Source organism: Equus quagga, chromosome 1 (assembly GCF_021613505.1).
Source record: "Equus quagga isolate Etosha38 chromosome 1, UCLA_HA_Equagga_1.0, whole genome shotgun sequence".
NCBI lineage: Eukaryota > Metazoa > Chordata > Mammalia > Perissodactyla > Equidae > Equus > Equus quagga.
This window is the reverse complement of record NC_060267.1, coordinates 90,507,284-90,526,705: the sequence shown is the minus strand read 5'-3', so window position 1 is coordinate 90,526,705 and position 19,422 is coordinate 90,507,284. Positions and strand designations below refer to the sequence as shown.

Genomic DNA, 19,422 nt, shown 5'->3' with positions numbered 1-19,422 from the left:
CCCTTCCTAACAGGAGCTTCATGATCCGGGTTGAAAGACGCAAAGAAAGAAATGGATTTCACCTGTGGACATTTTATGATTTTTTTTTTTTAACTTGTAAACAAAAGCACTAACTTCATCTTTCATTCCTGATTTCTCAATTATCTTTCTCTATAAGATGACATGTCTGCATTTTTCTTTTAGGAACCTTTCGAAGAAATACCAACCTAAAAAGAACTCAAAGGAGGAGGAAGAATACAGGTGTGTCTATCGTTGATAATTATGTGGCAGCATCTCTGTGCCATTGGGGATGATTATGGAGGAAAGGAGAAATACATATCTACAACAGGTTGCATTCCCCCTTCATATTTATGTCAGTTTTTAAACTGGGGAGAAGCTGCAATAAAAACGTACTCAATTACCTTTTCTTATACTGAATCACTAAACCTATTCCAGATTGTTTCAATTAAAGTAATCAGGAAAAGCTTGGAGTATGATCGAAGCCAATACAGGAAGTGTGGATTATGTGTTCTACAGGCTTGATTTGTTGGGTTTTTTTTTTTCTTTCTGCTTTTTCTCCCCAAATCCCCCCAGTACACAGTAGTATATTTTAGTTGCGGGTCCTTCCAGTTGTTGTTGTTTTGGGTTTTTTTAAATGCTTTTTATTTTTTTAATGATTGGCACCTGAGCTAACATCTGTTGCCAACCTCCTTTTTTTTTCTCCTTTTTCTCCCCAAAGCCCCCCGGTACATAGTTGTATATTTTTAGTTGTGGGTCCTCCTAGTTGTGCTATGAGGGTTGTTACCTCAGCATGGCCTGATGAGCGGTGCTAGGTCCGCTCCCAGGTTCCAAACCAGCCAAACTCTGGGCCACCGGAGCACAGTGCAAGCACGAATTTAACGACTCAGCCACGGGGCCGGCCCCTTGATTTGGTTTCGTACCATCAGGAGTCTCTATCGTACCACTCTTTCATCCGAGAAATATGTCCGTTTCAGTCAGCAATTAAGGCATCTTATTTATTTATTTATTTATTTATTTATTTTTGAGGAAGATTAGCCCTGAGCTAACATTTGCTGCCAGTCCTCCTCTTTTTGCTGAGGAAGACTGGCCCTCAGCTAACATCCGTGCCCATCTTCCTCTACTTTATACGTGGGATGCCCACCACAGCATGGCTTGTCCACACCTGGGATCCGAACTGGTGAACCCCGGGCCACCGAAGCGGAACGTGCGCACTTAGCCACTGCACCACAGGGCCAGCCCCAGCAATTAAGGCATCTTAACGTGGACAGCCCAAAAGTATTGTCTCTAATTTAGATCTAAAACGCCCACTACATCAGTACCTACAGCGTGTGTATGTATTTTGGGTTATATTTGGACTGAGTATTAACAAAGCCAAATATTGCCTTCCATAGAGAAATTTGGTTTCGCAAAATGAAAAGGGTTCCCATTGTAATTAATTCGGAGCCATTTTGACAAGAACACTCTCATGTGTAATGAATTGTCAGGATCTCATGGGAGGTGGATGCAAATTAACCTGATCTTAATTAATATTCCGCCAGTGTGAAGCGGTGTTAGGATGGATGTGGCCTTGTTTGCAAAGGAGTCGCGTTTTCTGTTCGTAGGTACACGGCGTGTAAAGCCTTCCTTTCCACCTTGAACGAAATGAACGATTACGCCGGGCAGCATGAAGTCATCTCGGAGAACATGACCTCCCAGATTACCGTGGAGTTAACACGCTACGTCCAGGACCTGAAGCAGGAGCGAAAATCGGTAACAGAAATTTGTTCTTCCTTCCTAAGAGACGGACCAAAGATAATGCGAGTATCTCTAGAAGCTTTCAAGTTAAATGGAATCCTGTAAGATGCTGGATTGTAAACTGACACCTTTGAGTCTCGTACGAAAGTTATGGAGCCTGTTCCTAGAAAGTGTTTCTAGGTCTTCACACACAATTTCAGGAGTCCCTCAGACACTCAAACTCGTCTGTGGACCCCAGAATACTAATCTTTTGAGGAATTTAAATATATTTGAGGATATCAGAGATGAAAAGAGTAAGCAATATAATATGCTCTGTGGAATAAATAGTGTTAAAATAAATGCATATAAGAAGTTCAGAAAAACCAGAAAGATGGCCTCAGTTCCATCCACCCCGCTCTTTGGCTCATTCAGTGCCGTCTAATGAAGAAGACACTTTTGTTCCTCTTGACGCCATTACAGTCTTTTCATAGCTTTATTGTTAACAAAGGAGAAAAATGTACACTCCAGTAAAGTCTATTCATAGTCAAGATTTTGCCCAAAGAGATTTATCTTTAAGCCGTGGTCCTTGTGTTTCCATCGCTTGTGAGGTGGCACCATAAGAACTTCTTAGTCATAAAGTACCAAAGTTGGCCGGGGATACACTTTTTTATATAAATTTGAGTCCATAATAATTCTTTTAGTGCTCTGGAGATCCACGAGCCAACAAGATAGAGAGGGTTCCTGCTGAAATGGAGGAGACATTAAATAATAATGACCAAAATAATGATTTAATGGAAGTGATGATAGTTGCTACAGAGTATGAGTACAGCTGCTGCGAGAGCATTTAACAGGGATGCTCACATGTTCATGCTCCAGGTCAGGGAGGAGCCTCCCGGGGGCCTCACCAGTTAAGGCTAAACCAGACCTGAGGGCTGAGTAGGAGTTGCCTGGGACAAGCATTCAAGACGCAGGAAGGTGTTTGGAACATCTGAGTTTCGTTCTTTCTAGCCTATATGTGCACACGTGGCTTTGGGTATATTTAGAAGTTAGGAAGAGATACATGCCTTAAGATCAGCCCATTGGTTTTTTTAAAAAATGTCGATAAACTGAGATGAAGTTTTTATCCATTCACAACTGGACACAATTTTGCTCCCCACCCCAGCACCATTTGTCAATGTCTGGAGATACATTTGGTTGTCAGGGAGATTGTCGCTGGAGGATTGCTACTGGCCTCTGGTGGGCAGAACCCCGGGATGCTGGCAAACATGCTACAACGCACAGAACAGCCTCCCCAACAAAGAATTACCTGGTCCCTAATGTCCGTGGTGCTGGGGTTGAGAAACTTTGCACTAGAGCCCCAAATTAGACGACAGTTTCCATTAGACCATCCATTACAGAAGATCTTTTCTTTTATACAATGGAAAGGAAGCAGAACACTAAGGTTCAGGATGAAGCACAAATACCTAATATCATCATAAAGTAAATACAATAAATCTGAACACGATGCTGGACTGCTTCCCCGGTTCTTGAACTTCCCTCGACCTTGCAGAGTTTATACTTTCTTCCTGTTTGTTACTCTGGTCCAGTGCTCTGTTTCTTGACTGACCTCCCTCCACCCATATAGTGTAGCATTTTAGCAACACTCTAAACAAAAACTCAGTGCATTTACCTTATTCTGGAATGTAAATTCTACTTCTGGAGTGAATTGTGGGATGTGAAGCTCATATAACGTGGCCTCCTGTTATTTCTTTGAACTCCTCTTCTCCAACCACATGGCCTCCTCATCCATGCCCCATGTGATCCTGCCTCAGGGCCTTTGCACGGGCTATTCTCTCCTTGGATAGCTTTTCCCCAAGCCATCTGCAGAGCTCACTTGCTGACTTCTTTCTCAGGAATCGCCTTCTCATTGAGATCTATCTTGTCCACCTTGTTTAAAATTACAGTCCCTCCCACCTTTCCCCCCACTTCGTTCCTCTCCCCATCTTCACCACCTTCCTCTGCTTTACTTTTTTTCATCAATACTCACCAGCATCTAACATTTTACAGATTTACTTGTTTCTTTTCCCTTCACCCCACACTAGAATGTAAGCCCCACAAGGGCAGGAATTCTCTTGTCCACTGTTGTTTCCTGAGCACCTGGAACAGTGCCCAGTGTGGCTCAGAGCAGGCTCTCGATAAACACTCCTGGAGTGAAAGAGAGAGTGGGGAAGTAGAAGCAGCAGCCTTCGACACAGCTTAGTTCTCAGCTAGACGTTGTTCACTGGCGGAGCATCCTTGTATTTCTTTGCCGTGTTATGATTGAGTTCTTTTGTTTTGCTTACTCACTGTTAATCATATGTCCTTTTTACAGTCCGTCCTATCTGTATTTTGAGTTCTGTTCCTTTTTTATCAGAAATTATAGTCATTTATAGAGTAAATTATAGGTAGTAGAGATATGCATTAAATAATGTCTTGCAATATACAGTGTTCCTTTTATTTTAAGGAGAATTACAGGTGTACATCTCTGACTCAGAGGTTCTTTTAGGAAGAGCTGCAAACACTGGGCTTTCTTGAGTCATTTTGTGATTACAGTCATGGGTCCTCACGTAACAACGGGGATCTGCTCTGAGAAATGTGTCGTTATGTGATTTCCTCATTGTGCAAACATCATAGAGTGCACGTCCACAAACCTGGGTGGTACAGACCACTACACGCCTAGGCTATGTGGGACTAATCTCATGGGACCACTGTCATCTATGCGGCCCATCGTTGACCTAAATGTCGCTATGCGGCGCATGACTGTATATTAAAATGAAATTTTAGGAAACTGTGAAACCTCTTAAAATTCTAGAAAGAATATCAGTAAGCAAATTTGTGGTGTTTTGATGTAATGTATCGTGAACATTTTTGCTTTCTTCTGCCTAATAGTTACCATTGTTTTGAATGACTGCATAATGTAGCGTGATGTTGCGTGTTGATACACTGTAATTTTTTAAATTATTCTGATACTATTGGATATTTAATTGTTTGGCCTCAATGTTCATTCTTCAGATGATGGTAACTGACATCCATTGCACTTTACATTTAGTCCTCACAGTGTCCCTTGGGGAGGAGGGACCAGGATCTTACACATTTCACTCAAGTCGAGGAGCCTGGAGGCAGCAAGCGGGGAGAGTCAGGGCTGTCACGAACGTGGTGGAGCTGGGTTTCATACCCGGACAGCCTGTCTCGCCGGGCAGCACGTGTTCGCACGCATGTTTTTGTTTCCACTGAGTTGCTCTCTTTAACTCACATCGGAGCACGCCAGATTGAATAGGGTGAACACCTTCGCCCGCAGTCAGCCTTAGAACAGGGGTCCCGAGACCGGCTCAGACTAACCAATACTTCTCCTTTAGAGCTTTCACTTTTGGCTACCCTGACTTTTCTTAGTAAATGATCTAATTTTCGTAAGGATGACTCTGAAAACCACAATAGAATGTGATCGCTTCCACTTTCTGGTGACATTAATTATTGGCAGAAGTGGCCCAACAAAGCTAGAACTCAAATCTGGGTCTTCTGACGTCAAATCCAGTTGCCTCTTTGCTGCGCTGCCATGAGGGGCTGACAGTGTGCTCAGATCTTCCTTAGAAGAGGGGAGAGCCAAAACCAGTGGTGTGTCCACAGACCTGCAGCTCCATACAAGGCTGTTGGGCGAGGAGAGGAAAGGACACGGGCCTTCCGTTCAACAGGTGGGCTGAGGATTCTGGCAGCCCACCAGCTGTGAAACCTTAGGCAGGTCATGAAAACTCTCTGAGCTCCCAGTTCTGAGTCTGTAACTGATCGCAACCACCCTACAGAGCTGGAGGGAGGATTGGGAGAAGACAAGCGCAAACCACCTATCACCGCTCGAGGATATGGAAATCTAGGCACTGCGCGCCCAGTACGTCTTGTCATGGGCATCCTGTTTCTCAGTACGAGATCTCTCTTCTACCCCAGAGCTTTTTGATCAGGGTTTATTACAGAAAACAGTAGCATATACGGTCTTCCTTGTGACCGTCTATCCTGACCGTAATGGTCCAGTGCATTTAAAATGACCTTTCTAAATGTGTCGAATTGGTGGATGGCATTGAAAACAAGCTGCTTTAAGAAGTTTAGGTCCAGCTGCTATTTCTCATGGCTGCCTGGAAATAATGTCTTGCTTTATTAACATCAGTATAATACCTTTTGGGCCGTTTGATACAGTGGTGGAATCCTGTCTGCCCAAAAGGACGATTTAGAATTTACAGGATTACTGCTGAAGCTGTTACTGCATGTAGAGTATTTCCAAGTTGAGTTCAGAATACTAATGGAAAGTTATTTTTCCTCTAGGTTTTGCTGTGTTTGAATAGATGAATCTCTAACAAGAGTGTGCATGGTGAAAAATAGCTCACTATGCAAAAGATGAGATTTCCTTCCCTTTTTGTATTAAATTGAAAGGAAGTAGAAGAAAGTAAGGTCGTGGGAAAGGCAGACATTCTCCTTGCCTTTGGGGCCACACCGCAATGAACAAGCTGTTCGAGCTTCAAGTCTTAAAACCTCCGATTGGAAAACAGGCTAGTGCTTGCTGTTCGCGTTTTTAGGAGAGAAGATGATTTTTTATGCAGCAGTTTCTACAGATACTATATTCTCATGTTGCAATGCAGCCCACTCACATAATATTTGGAATAACCAGTGTTTGTCCTGACACACAAATCTGTAGGCTCGTTTTGATGAAAAGATTTGATTTTTTAAAAGTAAATTCTTTCCAAGAGAACCTTGACTTGCCTTCTGCAAGAGCGTAGGCGTTCAGGCTCTTCCCCGCCTGCCATCTGAGCAGTAGTTCTCAGCAGGAACAGGAGCGCTCCTGGAAGACGGATGGGGTGCCTCTTAACTTCTTCCCTGAAGGGGCTCCACTCCGGCGGCTGTGTTTTTGGCAAGATGCTCACCTTCTCGTTAGAGATAATGGATCAGCGACCCGTCTCTGGGGCGAATATAAATCCACATACACGGTGCCAGTTCCTTTGCTTTGTATTCAGTCTTTTATTTGCAAACATAAATCATCAATAAATCTGTACTCTGTGATAATGTCTGGGATTTGTTGGTGTTCACTGATAATGAGGAGAAATAACTGGGAAATCAGCAGTTCTTTATAAGCCAACATGATTAGTTTTAATGAGTAAAATCTGGAAATTTTATGCTTGCCTGATTTTCCTAGATTTCTGCAAATTTACAGTGAACACAACATCCATCATCTCTTCAAGCTGACCACATACCCAAAGAACTTATTTTTCTTTTATTTACTCTCCCTTTGTGGGGGCGGGAAGGCGGTGCCGTGACTCATGTGTTAGTTGCCAAATTCTTTAAAGAATGTTACTAAAACTCGGAATTAAAGAACAGACACTCACAATCTTTATAAATCAAAATCCTCATTTTTCTGTTTCCTTCTGGATGTCACTTGTAGATATATAGATATATATAGAGAGAGAGCTGTCTCACTTGATATAAATATCTATATATCTATAGCCCTCTCTTTATATATCTCTATAAATAGAGATATATATAATATTTAAGAGTTTTAGTCCTAGTATAGATATAATTTATATTTTTCCTTATTCCCCATTTAATCTATATTTTCCATATTTCTACATGAAAACATATAATTATAATAATTAGAATTTTAGTGGCTATGTGTTATTCTAACACTATTATAATTCACTTAATTAATTCTTTATTATTTGAACTATAGGCTATTACCAGGTTCTGATTATTTATTTATTTAGTTGTATAAACAATACTGCAGTGAACTCTTCACTTTTATAGCTATTTTCCTTCTGTGTAGAGTGGGGATTATTTCTCCAAGCTAAATTCCCAGAAACGAGAATATGAGAGGAAAGCGTACGTGATTTATGGTTCTTGATTAAGCTTTGGCTATTTATAAGATTAATGGTCTTTAACAGAAGTGGAGATGAGATTCCCAGGTCACTAACTTGGATGCGAATTGGCTTATCTGAGACATGGGTAATTCAGAATTGTTTCAGATATAGTCCTCCTTAAGAACTATATATGATGAATACACTCTTATTAGCGATTTTTGCACATTGAATCAAGTTTTTAAAGAATTTTAGAGAGACTGTTTGATTCAGCTCCAGCCTTTGAGTGTGTCTGAGGTTATCCTCAATGATCACCACCAACCGCCTATGAGGGATTTATGGAGGTCTGTGCTCCAGAAGAGGAACCAGGAGGTTCCGGCCAACATTTACTGGAAGCTCCGAGTAAACGTCTCCCAGCAGGTGGAAAGTGTGGTTCATCACAGAGGGTTGGCCAGGAGCAGAATCACTTTTTGGCAGGGGTTGTCTGAAGACTTCTAGAGGAAACAATTATACAATACCTTCAGTGACGCACTGAAATTTTTATAAACCTCAGAGAATGCTTACAAGACCCACACCATTAGAATTGACCCTTAAAATTGTTTTTTCTTGAGATTTCAGGAATGTTTAAAAATTGATACTAAAAGCTATAACATTTTTCTTAAAGTTCGCTGTTGGACGGGTCCTATTTATGAACCTTATGAAAAGGCTTAATTTCGTATGAGGCAGTTCTGCAGCATGGACTGACTCCAGTATGTTTGGAACATGTTTTTTTAATAAGAGATTACAGCAGATAGATAAAACTTAGCATGAAGCAAAGCAAAAACTAAAGGGAGCTTATATATGATCGAGCTAATCACAAATCTACTTCTGATGTACTCAGTCCTACTGAGATGCAACTATGGATACCATACTGTTATAAAGCCAAAACTTGTAGAAAGAAAACCAAGACGGGTTTTAGATTTCATGATCTGGAAAAAGGAGCAGTGGGTTTCAATGGCAGTTCTTCCTTACTGGTGTTATGGCATTTATTTAAGTAAATCAAAAAGCAAGAAGTCCTTTTATCTTTCACTAGTTGGTCTTTTGCTTGTGTCACACGGACAGAACACCCACTAAGATCCCCTGGGTTAATGTATCTCGAGGTGTGTTTCGATTTGTGTCTCCTTTGTTTTGAAAGAACATGAGATAGTGGGTTTTCTATTAGTTAAGGGCCTGTCACCACTGTGGTTCTACTGCCTGTAAAACCATTGGTCTGGTGAACCAAAGAAATTTTACTTTATCATTTATGGGATAACGTATTTAGTTATCAGAATACTTAGATTCTGTCCTTGATTTCATGGATTTGATATGTGACTTTGGGTTTTCTGTTTCTTCCTTATGAGTTGAAACGAGACCTTCGTTTTCTTCTAAGAATTGTGAGAACCACTTGACTGTTTTGTGTCCCACCTGACTCTCAGTATCTTGTCACCTATTTGACATCTCCCCTTAGGTGTCTGATGCAGCCTCACCCCTCGCGCCAGTCATTGGAGGCCCTGGACCCCAGCCACAATGTGAATGATTGCCCCAGAGTTGTGCAATGCACTGGACCTGTTAACCCATCCAAAAACAAACTCTGGATTCCCCAAACTCCTTTTTCGTGCCCCATTCTAATCTGCATTTCCTCCAGTCAGTAAATAGGACTCCTTTTTTTTTTTTTTTTTGGGAGAATTGGCCCCGGGGTTAAACTCAGTGCCAATCCTCCTCTTTTTGCTGAGGAAGACTGGCCCTGAGCTAACATCCGTGCCCATCTTCCTCTACTTTATACGTGGGATGCCTGACACAACATGGCTTGCCAAGCGGTGCCACGTCCGCATCACCAGGATCTGAACCGGTGAACCTGGGCTGCTGAAGCAGAACGTGTGCCCTTAACTGCTGTGCCACTGGGCAAGCCCCAGGACTTCTTTTTAACCTGATTGTTCTGGCCAAAAACATGGGGTATCCAGGACTTCTTTTTTCCTTACACCCCATCTTCTATATAACATCAAGTCCTGGTGGCTCTGCCTTCAGTAGATGTTCTGAATCCAGACTCTCCTCAGCACTTCTTCCACGCCCATCCCTAGTCTAGCCCCTCACTATCTCACCTGGGGGCTGTCCTCCGTCTCCTAAATCCTCTCTCTGCTTCCAGGCTTGCCCCGTAGCCAGTGGTCCAGCTCCCCGTCTCCACCAGCTCTCCCTCAGGCAAGTGCAGCAGCCTCCTCCCTGGTCCCCTGCCACTCCTGCCCCCATTCAGGACATTGTCTGCACGGCAGCCCGAGCAATCTTGCAATGATACAATCACACGGTGTCACTTCCTTTCTTAAATCTTCCGGTAGCTTTCCATGGTGCTCACGTGGCTTGAGAAGCCACTCATGGTCTAGCCCTTGCCTACTTCTGCCTTACCCCTCATCCCGGTCTAATTGCATTGGCATCTGGCTCTTCCCTGAACACACCAAGCCCTCTGCCACTTCGGAACATCTTCATTTGCTGTTCCCGCTGCCCGAAGGGTGTTTCCCCAGGTCTTTTCAGGTTTACTCCTACACTTTGTTCAAGTCTCAACTCAAATGTCATCCCAGACCACCTTACCTAAAATGCCGCCTGCACCCCCCACCCCTTCCTTCTGTGTTCCCTTCCCCTCTTTCTCTTACCACTGTGTCCACTACGTTTCTAGAGGACGGGGTCTTTGTCTTCTTCGAACTGCTTTCCTCCTCCTGCAGCAGCGCCCTGCGCGTGCGGGCGTGCCATGAACATGGGTTGAATGAATGGTTGAATTACATTTTAAGGCCTTTCAGCCCAGGGAAGTGTTCCTGTTCTAAAGCTTCACCCATCAACCTGGCACTCTATCTAAAACTCTTATTAATTGTGATCCTCCTAGTTTGGGTTTGGAAGTAACAGCTTTATGCCCTCAGAAGGGATCAAGTGAGGGACGTGAGTCATTCGCTACTTAGTATTGATCATTTTAAGATCCTTTCATCCTAAGAGCTAATTGGGATTCTTCAGAGGAATTAGAATTTTGAGGAATGCGAAAGAAGGGCTTATTGTGAAGAACAGATGAAAGACTGCTGGAGTCGAGGTAAATTGTGGATGTGGAGAGTTCTGGGTAGCGAAAGCCAGCATGAGAATAACGAGGTCAGAGGGGGGAGGGAGAGGCACGCCAGGGGAGAAGTGAAGGAAGCTTGGCCTATGCTTCTGGGCCTGGACCCGGGCCGTGTGCAGGGTCCCCTGCCCGGTGCCCAGATGGTCAGTGTTGGGGTGAAGGGAAGCAGCTGAGCCTGACACGGGGAGGTGGGCATTTTAGGGACTTGAAACGAGTTCATTGAGAAGGCATTTTTATTACAAAGGAATTTGGGAAAATAGGCCTTACTTTGTAAAAATAGAGCGTAACTCCCGTCACAGACATTTCTGGGTTTATGCTTTGGGATTTTAATGGAGGAGTGAAATGCTCGCTTGAACAGGCCTGAAGGTGTTTCAGTTTTCCTACACGGTCCACGTAAATATCTGCACCTCACAGATTTGTCGTTACGTTAATTAATCCCAAGTCACGCTTAGAAACTGCTGGTGTCCACACCACCCCCACTGTGAGTTTTGAGGCCATTATTGTATTTGTCACAGACATATTTTCTGGAAGCTGCTTTTTTTCTTTGCCCTTTTCCAGCCTTTGTGTGCCTTTGTTTTCGTCTGTGGAATCTGAGTTTTATTTAAAATTCCAGATGGCTGACTGTCCTCAGATGAGTGTTCACTCTTTTATTTTTTTTCCACCTTTTTTTTTTTTTGAAGTGGCTGTTCTTACATCAATGCCATATTTTGCATTTTTATGTAGTTTTAAAAATTAAAATGTATATAAATTAAATATATATATATATATATATATACACACACGTACATATAGTACAAACGGGCAGCTCTCATCCCTAATTGTAGGGTGTGAATCAGGAGCAATCTCAGTTTGTCTATTCAGCCTAAATTTGATTTCCTCCAGAGCAGTAAAATCTTCTTAGAAGTTTGGTCATTGTAGTTTTTCTTTCAGTTAATGCTTGCTTGTTTAAGGTTCCCTGTGATTTTTATCTCAGCTACCTCTGGTCACTGGGAAATTTCTAACAAAATTTTTAAGGGTGATTTTATTTGTAGAAATGTCATCTGTATATTTTTAAGGTTCAACCAAAAGTTGAAATGAAAGTCGGTAAGTTTAGCTGTCACCCCAGATACCATCAGGCATTTAAAAAAGTCTATTATTATGTTTGAAGAGAAGCGAAAGCATCTTATTACCGCAGAAAGCAGGGAGCGTTTTTCTGCGTCTCCAGAGATGGCATTTCCCGTCTCCCCTCTGATAGGAGAACCGAGCCCTGATGACTTCACTCCAGCGCTCCACAAGAAGTGCTTATTATCTTTTTCTAGAGAACAATTCCTCTTTCTTTAGGGCTCGGAGGCACACTTTTTAGAGACACACTTGCTCACTGTCCGGCGAAGAAATGTTTTGCCATTGTTGATTAATAAACAACAAACACATCTGGGAAGCCGGCTCGTGTGTTTAACTTGGTGACTGTTAAAATAGCTTTTCTGATTCAAGGAGGGAGGATGGAGCTGGATACAAATGACCGCTGCTATCTAGGTCATGTCTGCTCCGAACCCCAAGGAAGGCTTTTGTTCCTTCCGTTAATTTCCTAAGGGATCAAGCCGCACAAAGTTTTTTTTGCGTGTGTTGTAGCCAAATAAATTTTGGAGGAACACAGACGAGGAGAGAAAGATTAGAAGGAAAATCACCGACGCCTGGATTTTTCCTTGCGTCACATGAAATGTTATGCTCACAAGTGTAGTTTTCCGATCATTACTGTAGTCCAGCTGAACTGTGGCTGAGCTGTCTCATGGGAGAAAGCTCACCAGTAAAGTCAGCGTCCACGCCGTGCTTGAAAAATAAATGCATGTTTATTATTAAACATTTAAATGAAGAAGTGGCGGGAGAATGTACTATGTAGGTTTTCAGTCGAAGTCGTCCCTCATGCTTCCAGAATATGGCCTTTTTTTGAAGACTGTTGTCGTCAGAGAAGTTTCCTTTGGTAGTAAAGCCGAGTCGACCTTCCGTGCCGTGTCCGTCACTCTCCACGTGTTCTTGTGCATCCTCTCTCCACCCAGGACCGCCCTAGCAGTAAGGGAGCTTTCGTTGGGTGGAAACGTTCATTTTAAGAGTTGCTGTAGAGATGGAGCGTAAACGTAGAGCACAGCTCTGAATTTGGCGCCGAGGTTTCATTTTTCTTTTCATGTCTGTCTTTGAATCTCCAAGTAAAATTTGGGGGAGTGACCACATGGTTTCAGCAAACTACAGAACATGACGGTCCTACTCTCGAGATGGGGATAGTCCTCTTGACCAGTGGGGAAAGGCACATTTGTGGATGGAGGAGGGACTTCAGGACCGAAGGGGCCTCGCTGGGAGGACACAGCCAACAGCCAACCCTTCATGTCGCCCTGAGCCTGTCCCTCGGCCTCCCCGTCTGCCCGTCCCTCTTTCCCCTGAGCACCTCCCTCACTGCTTCGCTCCATGCTTTTTTGAAGTGATGGATGTGGCTTTCAGAAAGCCTGCCCGCGTGCTGTGCGGCGCTTCCTCCAGCGTTCGAGGTTGTCCTGACTCTGCCCTCAGCCCTACCTCTTCTCCCTTGGCCTGATCCTTCCTCGCTTGTCGATTCCTACCTTAGACTCGATCTCTTTTCTGTTTTATCCCTGTGTCTATTATGAGACTTGAAAAATGAAGCCCCAAGGGGCTCCTCTCGAGTTCATAGAGACCAAAAAATTGCTGGATGGATAAAACTTCTGTAAAGAGGCGCTTCAAACAGTGAAACACAACCTCAAACAAGAGACAAGAGAATGTTCCCTTAGAAAGGAGCACTGTTCTTAAAAAAAAAGAATCTGCTTTCGTCTCCTCGTCCCTGGCCTCCCAGCAGTCGGCTGTCTTTTGTGACTCTGCTCAGCCTAGGGCCCAGCCGGGTAAGATGAAGGGCTCCGAGGCTGTGCTGAGGGGAGGGGGCCTCTTCGTTTCTGCTCTCTCTCACCTTCCCGTCTCCTCCGTAGCACATAGCGCGCCCCTGCCACCAATGCGCACCTTGTCAGTCAGAAAACAGACAGCACATTCAAGCCCAGTAATCGAAGGAAGGTCATTTATTAAAAGGAGCATTTACGACGTTGTGGAGAGGGTTCAGGAAAAGCAGTGAGGGGTGGTGTGGTACCCTGGGGCTAATCGTGGTGGGGAGCTGCTGTGGTCCCCAGATCTCAAAGGGCGGGGAGAGCATTACAAGAACTTCATAGATTAGCTGTGGGGGCTGCTTGACCAGAGCTGTGGCCTTTGGTCGGAGAACCCAGCCAACCCATAGCATCTGAGCGAGGGGAAGCTGGAGATATAAATCCCTGCCCTCTTCTGTGCCAGAACCGCTCCGTGGCAAATCGGAACCAGGGGGAAAGGGAGCCGTTCACGTGGTCCACGCCGGTCAGAACAGCCTCGGAGTCACCCTGACCTCTCAGCAGCTCAGCCCACACCTGATCCAATCCACCAGCAAGTCCTAGTGTTTTCCTGATCAAAGGACCTCCAGCGTCTGACCCTCTCCCCCTACCTGCACAGCTGCCCCGTGGTCCAAGTCTCCATCATCTCCAGGGGAGGAGAGTGCCTCCCATCTGGAACCTTCCTTCCTATCATGGCACTTCTATAGTCTGTACTCGGAGTCATCCATGGCTCCTCAGCTCATTCAGACAGAAAGCCTACAAGACTTGACACGGTCTGCCCCTTTCTTCTCTGACCCCATCCCCTAATGTTCTTGAGGCTCACCCTGGTCTAGCCCTCTGGTGTCCTTGCTGGTCAACACCAGGCACATACCTGCCTCAGGGCCTTTGCAGATAGCGAGGAGGTGAATTTATCTTTAAGTTTAAAAAGATCTAAGTAATGGAAATATTTGTCTGCACAAGACTTTTATGCAAATGTTTGCAGCAGCATTATTTGTAATAGCACCAAATTGAAAGAACCCAAATGTCCATCAGCTGGTGAATGGGTAAACTAATTGTGGTATACAGCCATACAATGGAATATCACTCAGCAATAAAAAAAGGTGTCGATCCATGTGACAGCATGGATGAACCTGGAAAACATTATGCTAAGTGAATATTATGAAATAATGAAGGCATTATGCCAGTCACAAAAGACCTCATGCTGTGCGCTTCCATTCACCTGGGACATCCAGAATAGGCAAATCTATGGAGACAGAAAGTAGGGTGGTGGTTGCCTAGGGCTGGGGAGGATGGGGAACAGGAGGGTGACAGCTAAGAGGGACAGGGTTTCTTTTCGGGGTGATAAAAATATTCTATAATTGATTGTGGTGATGGTTGCATCATTTTGTGACTATACTAAAAGCCGTTGAATTGTACACTTTAAATGGATGAGTCGTAGGGTACGTGAATTACATCTCAAAGCAGTTAAAGATCTAAGTGACTGCTGTCTTAAGAACACATTCCTGTCATTTTCACAAGTAGTGTGTAAGTCTCAGAATTCATTATTATTGTATCTAAAGTTTTAAAGGGAACTGACTCCATGACTATTCTTTTTTCATTTCTCCTTTATTTTTTAACTCTTAAATTTCCTTGGAGCGCACGTGCTAGGTAGTCAATATTTGGATGTTGTTTAAGTGAATGAGTTTTTTTCTCGTGTGTTAATGTGGGGAGCAGGGGTACTAATCGTGGTGTGTTTTTCCACCTCCAGCACTTTCACGAGGGCCGCAAGGCCCAGCAACACATAGAGACCTGCTGGAAGCAGCTCGAATCAGTAAGTGAAAGCACACAGCTCAAGAAATGTCTCTATAGATCTTCTAATTTGAATTTAAATTAAGCTTGAATCAATCAGTAAGGACAAAACAAAGACACTTAAGAAATGTCTTTAGAGATTTTTCTCATTTGAATTTGTTTCTAGAAACCATTATCTAGAGTAAAACATTGAGCCAAAAGAGCTCAAGTAGAGTATTTTTCTAAAAATCATATGGAAAGAGCAAAGAGGAGACAGTTTGGGTGGGAATAAATGCAGATTTTAAAATAACTTTGTGAAATTATGACATGTAACAAATCAGTTCAGAGAAGAATGGTCTTTTGGAGGTTTAGATAAAATCGTGTTTTCTCCTAGAAATCTCATGACCTCTTTAATAATTACTCTCCCTGCCACCCTTTTCCTTCGCTTTTAGAGTAAAAGACGATTTGAGCGGGATTGCAAAGAGGCTGACCGAGCACAGCAGTACTTTGAGAAAATGGATGCGGACATCAACGTTACAAAAGCAGATGTCGAAAAGGTGAGGCGAAAGTGAGCCTTCCGTTCATTTCCTTTTTTACTGTTCGACACACATCCTCCCAGACTGACTGTCCTTAGTTCTCCTTTCTGAGGCAACCACAAAAGACCACTCAATTTGGGATCGTTTTCCCTTTGTGTCACCTGTCCTGGGAACCAGAAACTAAAATTTGGGGAATCTTCGTGTCATGATTTGAACAATTTATCGCTTTGTTTACTCACCAGGATGGTAACAGGGAGACGTAGACCCTGAAGGGACCGTGGGAGGGCGGTTTCCGGAGATTGTGGCTTTCTCTTAATGGCTTTTCAAAGAAAAAGTGAACCCCTTGAAAGCTGGAGCAGACGTTCAGCACCATCTGGGAAGAGCTTGGCTGCTCCTGAATGCTTCCATTAAAAAGATAAAGAGACTCCCTCCCACGGCTTGGCCTCACTTCTGGTTGATTCCTTCAGGTTGCTGACAGGTTGTAGTTGAGGCATTTTACAAGTCCTCTCAGAAGCCTTTCTCCAAATGGACTTGTGCTGGCAATGAAGAGCATTTCAAAGCTGGTACTGGCTCTTCTTGTGGTTGATATGTGTGTTTTCCCTAGAAGCTGAATTTTCTTGTTAGGAAGGTCATCAATATAGTGTAAACAAAATGAGGCAGTTGAGGAACAGTGTTCATTCATTACTGCCCAGGGCTGTTTTCATAGATTTCTTTCACTTCTGCCAGATGAGTTGGAGATGGGTTTACTTTGAAAATTGTGTGAATTAGTTATTTCGTTATTTGCCCAATTCTCCCAGATTCCTTGCTTAAAGACTGTGTATATATATTAGTCTGCCTTCCTCTAAAATTACCTAAGATATTGAAATACACTATCTCGTATCTATATTTGATCTTGAGTGGCGATGTTGACTTTACCAAAATATATACTAACTTGCTGGTAAGTGTACTATAAATCACCATAAATTTGTCATAAGTTCTCATTAAATTAGCCAGCTCCTCCAAGTATTTAAAAGGTTATGCAATTAAAATAGATAGACCCAAAGTTTATCCAATAAAACTGTTTGGGTTAAATGAGGTGAAATCAGTGTGTGTGTCACAGAAACAAATCTAGCACAAAAGTACACATTCTCTATCAAATATATTTTGTTATCCTCAATGTAAAACTGGAGTGATTTTTATTTGTTGAAAGACTTTTTAAAAGAAATAACTTTTAGTGGTCTTTTCTTGGTATAAAAGCTGTCCACGCTCGTTGTAGAAATATCTGAAAATACAAACAACTAAAGGGGGAGAAAAACTTTAAAACATCCAACTATTGCTAATAAAAGGGATTTTACGTTTCAGAGGCTTTTCTTTAAAAAAATAGTATATATTATCTCTGTACAATGTAAAGAAGAATAGCAAAAGGAACACCTGCTAATCTGCAGCCTGTCTTAAGAAATAAAGTCTTATTGGTGCCTTTGATGTCCCCCTCCCTAACTTCGTCCTTTTTCTCCCCACCCAGGTGCCTTGCTAAACTCTTTTTATTTCTCTTTTGGGTTTTCGGTAGAGACAGTCCTATCACCAGCAAATAATGGCAGTTTTATTTCTACTTTTTAAATCCTTATGCCTTGTGTTTATTTTTCTTATCTTGCTCTGCTGTTTCTGACCTCCATTGTGCTGGCAGAGCCGTCCTTGGGGACTTCCTTATCTTGTTCTTGATTACAAAGACAGCGCTTCAAATGTGTCCCCACTAAGCAGGATTTTACTATTCCCTTTAGCAGGTTAAGGGATTTCCCTTTTCTTTGTGTTTTTCCAAGAGTTTTTTTTAAGCTTGACTTGATATTGAATATCATCCAATACTTTTTTCTGCTTCCTTTAATCCATTAATGTGATGGATTACATTAATCACTTTTCTCATATGGAACCAAATTAGCATTCCGGGGGCAAATCCAACTAGATGATGATGTATTATTTTTTTTATACATAGCTAAATTTGTTTTGTTAATATTTTACTTAAGGTTTTTACATCTATATTCATTGAAACTGGTCTATAATTTTTCTTTCTTATCTCTCCTAGTTTGCTTTACTTACTCGTTTTGGAAAGTTGCTCTTTTTTCTGGTTTCTGAAATAATATATGTGAGATGAAATTGTTCCTGAAATGTTTTGTAATAATTTGTTTTGGGAAAGTTTCTAACTACTGATTTGGTGCCTTTATCGTCTGCTTTTTCTTCGGTTGGTCCTGGTGGGTTATTTTTTCTGGGACTATATCTGTTTCTTTGTAAGGTTTCAAATTTATTGGGCAGAAGTTGCCCATAGTTTTCTCTCCCCTTAAGTTTTGCTGCGTACATTGTTGTGTGCCCTTAATTTCTTCCTAATATTGCTTATTTATACCTTTTATTAAAATCAGATTTCTAAAATCATTTTTATTAGTATTTTCCAAGAACCGAAATTTGTGTTTGTGGAGCTTCTCTATTCTATTTTTATTCTATTTCATTTAGTTTCTTTTTCTTCTTCCTCTTTTGTCAATGTATTTGGATTTATTCTATTGCCTTTTGGAAAACTTCTTTCTTCAATTGCTCACTTCATTTCAACTTTTCTTCTTTTTATAAGCATTTAAATAACAAATTTCCCATTTAAGTACTGTTTTATATAGTATTATTATTGTTCACTTCCAGATATTTTTCATTTCTTTCACTATTTAGTCTCTCCTATGATTTATTTAGAATCATATTTTAAAATTTCCAATTGATGGCATATTTAAACTTATCTTTTTGCTATTGATTTCTAATTTAATTGCATTGTGGTTGTGGAAAGCCTGACTTTGAGCCTTTTCTGTTTGTTGAGACTTGCTTTGTGGCCGGTACATGGTCAGGTTTTATAAATGTCCTATAAGTAAATGAAAAGAATGGGTATTCTCCATTTCTTGGTTGCCAAGTTCTACATATTTTCATTAGATCAAACCCGCCGGTGATCCAAATGTTCCCATTATTAAGGATTTTTTGTCAGCTTGTTGTAACATTTTGTGAGAAAGACGTGTCACTTCTTTGTCCTTTCTTTCTTTGTCTGTAAAGTGGGAACACAGAACAGGGTTGATGCGAGGTTTAGTTGGGTTAATATGTACAAGGCACTGCAAGCCATTTATGGCAGTGCCGGTGCTCCCTAAGTTAGCTATGATGATGATAATGGTGGAAGATTTGTCACTTTCTGCCAATTTTGCTCTTCTATGGTAAAGTTATTTTATCAAAAAATAAAGCTTAGAATTGTAACATCTTCATGTGATTTAATTTTTCTTCAGCGTGTAGTGATCTTTCTGCCGTCGTGCTCTGTGCTGTGAGGTCTGTTTTACCTGACGTTTACCAGCTCTTTCTTTGCGTTAGCATTTGCCTGGCAGATCTTTCCCATGCTTTTGAGTCTGAGTGTTTCTTTGTCCTCATGTTTAGATGTGTCTCTCATAAAAGGCATATATGGCTGGACTTCTTTTTAATCCAGTCTGAGAGGTCTGGATCCACGTATACCTGGAGAGTTTGGGTCCAAGTATATATACCACCTCTTTTTTTTTTTTTGGTCTCACTTTTTCTATATC

General features: G+C 42.1%; 1 protein-coding gene across 19 annotated transcripts in view; it reads left to right on the top strand.

Annotated features, from left to right (window-relative positions):
• The window catches only part of FNBP1 (formin binding protein 1), a 119,080-nt gene that overhangs the window by 53,050 nt on the left and 46,608 nt on the right, over nt 1-19,422 (top strand). For all 19 annotated transcript variants that reach the window (XR_006885563.1, XM_046641800.1, XM_046641923.1 and 16 more), the window contains exons 3-6: nt 184-240; nt 1,602-1,749; nt 15,304-15,366; nt 15,776-15,880. Coding sequence is in view for 18 of the 19 variants with exons in the window: in XM_046641800.1 (XP_046497756.1) it covers nt 184-240; nt 1,602-1,749; nt 15,304-15,366; nt 15,776-15,880 (373 nt within the window). In the remaining variant the exon portion in view is untranslated. The remainder of the gene's footprint in view (nt 1-183; nt 241-1,601; nt 1,750-15,303; nt 15,367-15,775; nt 15,881-19,422) is intronic.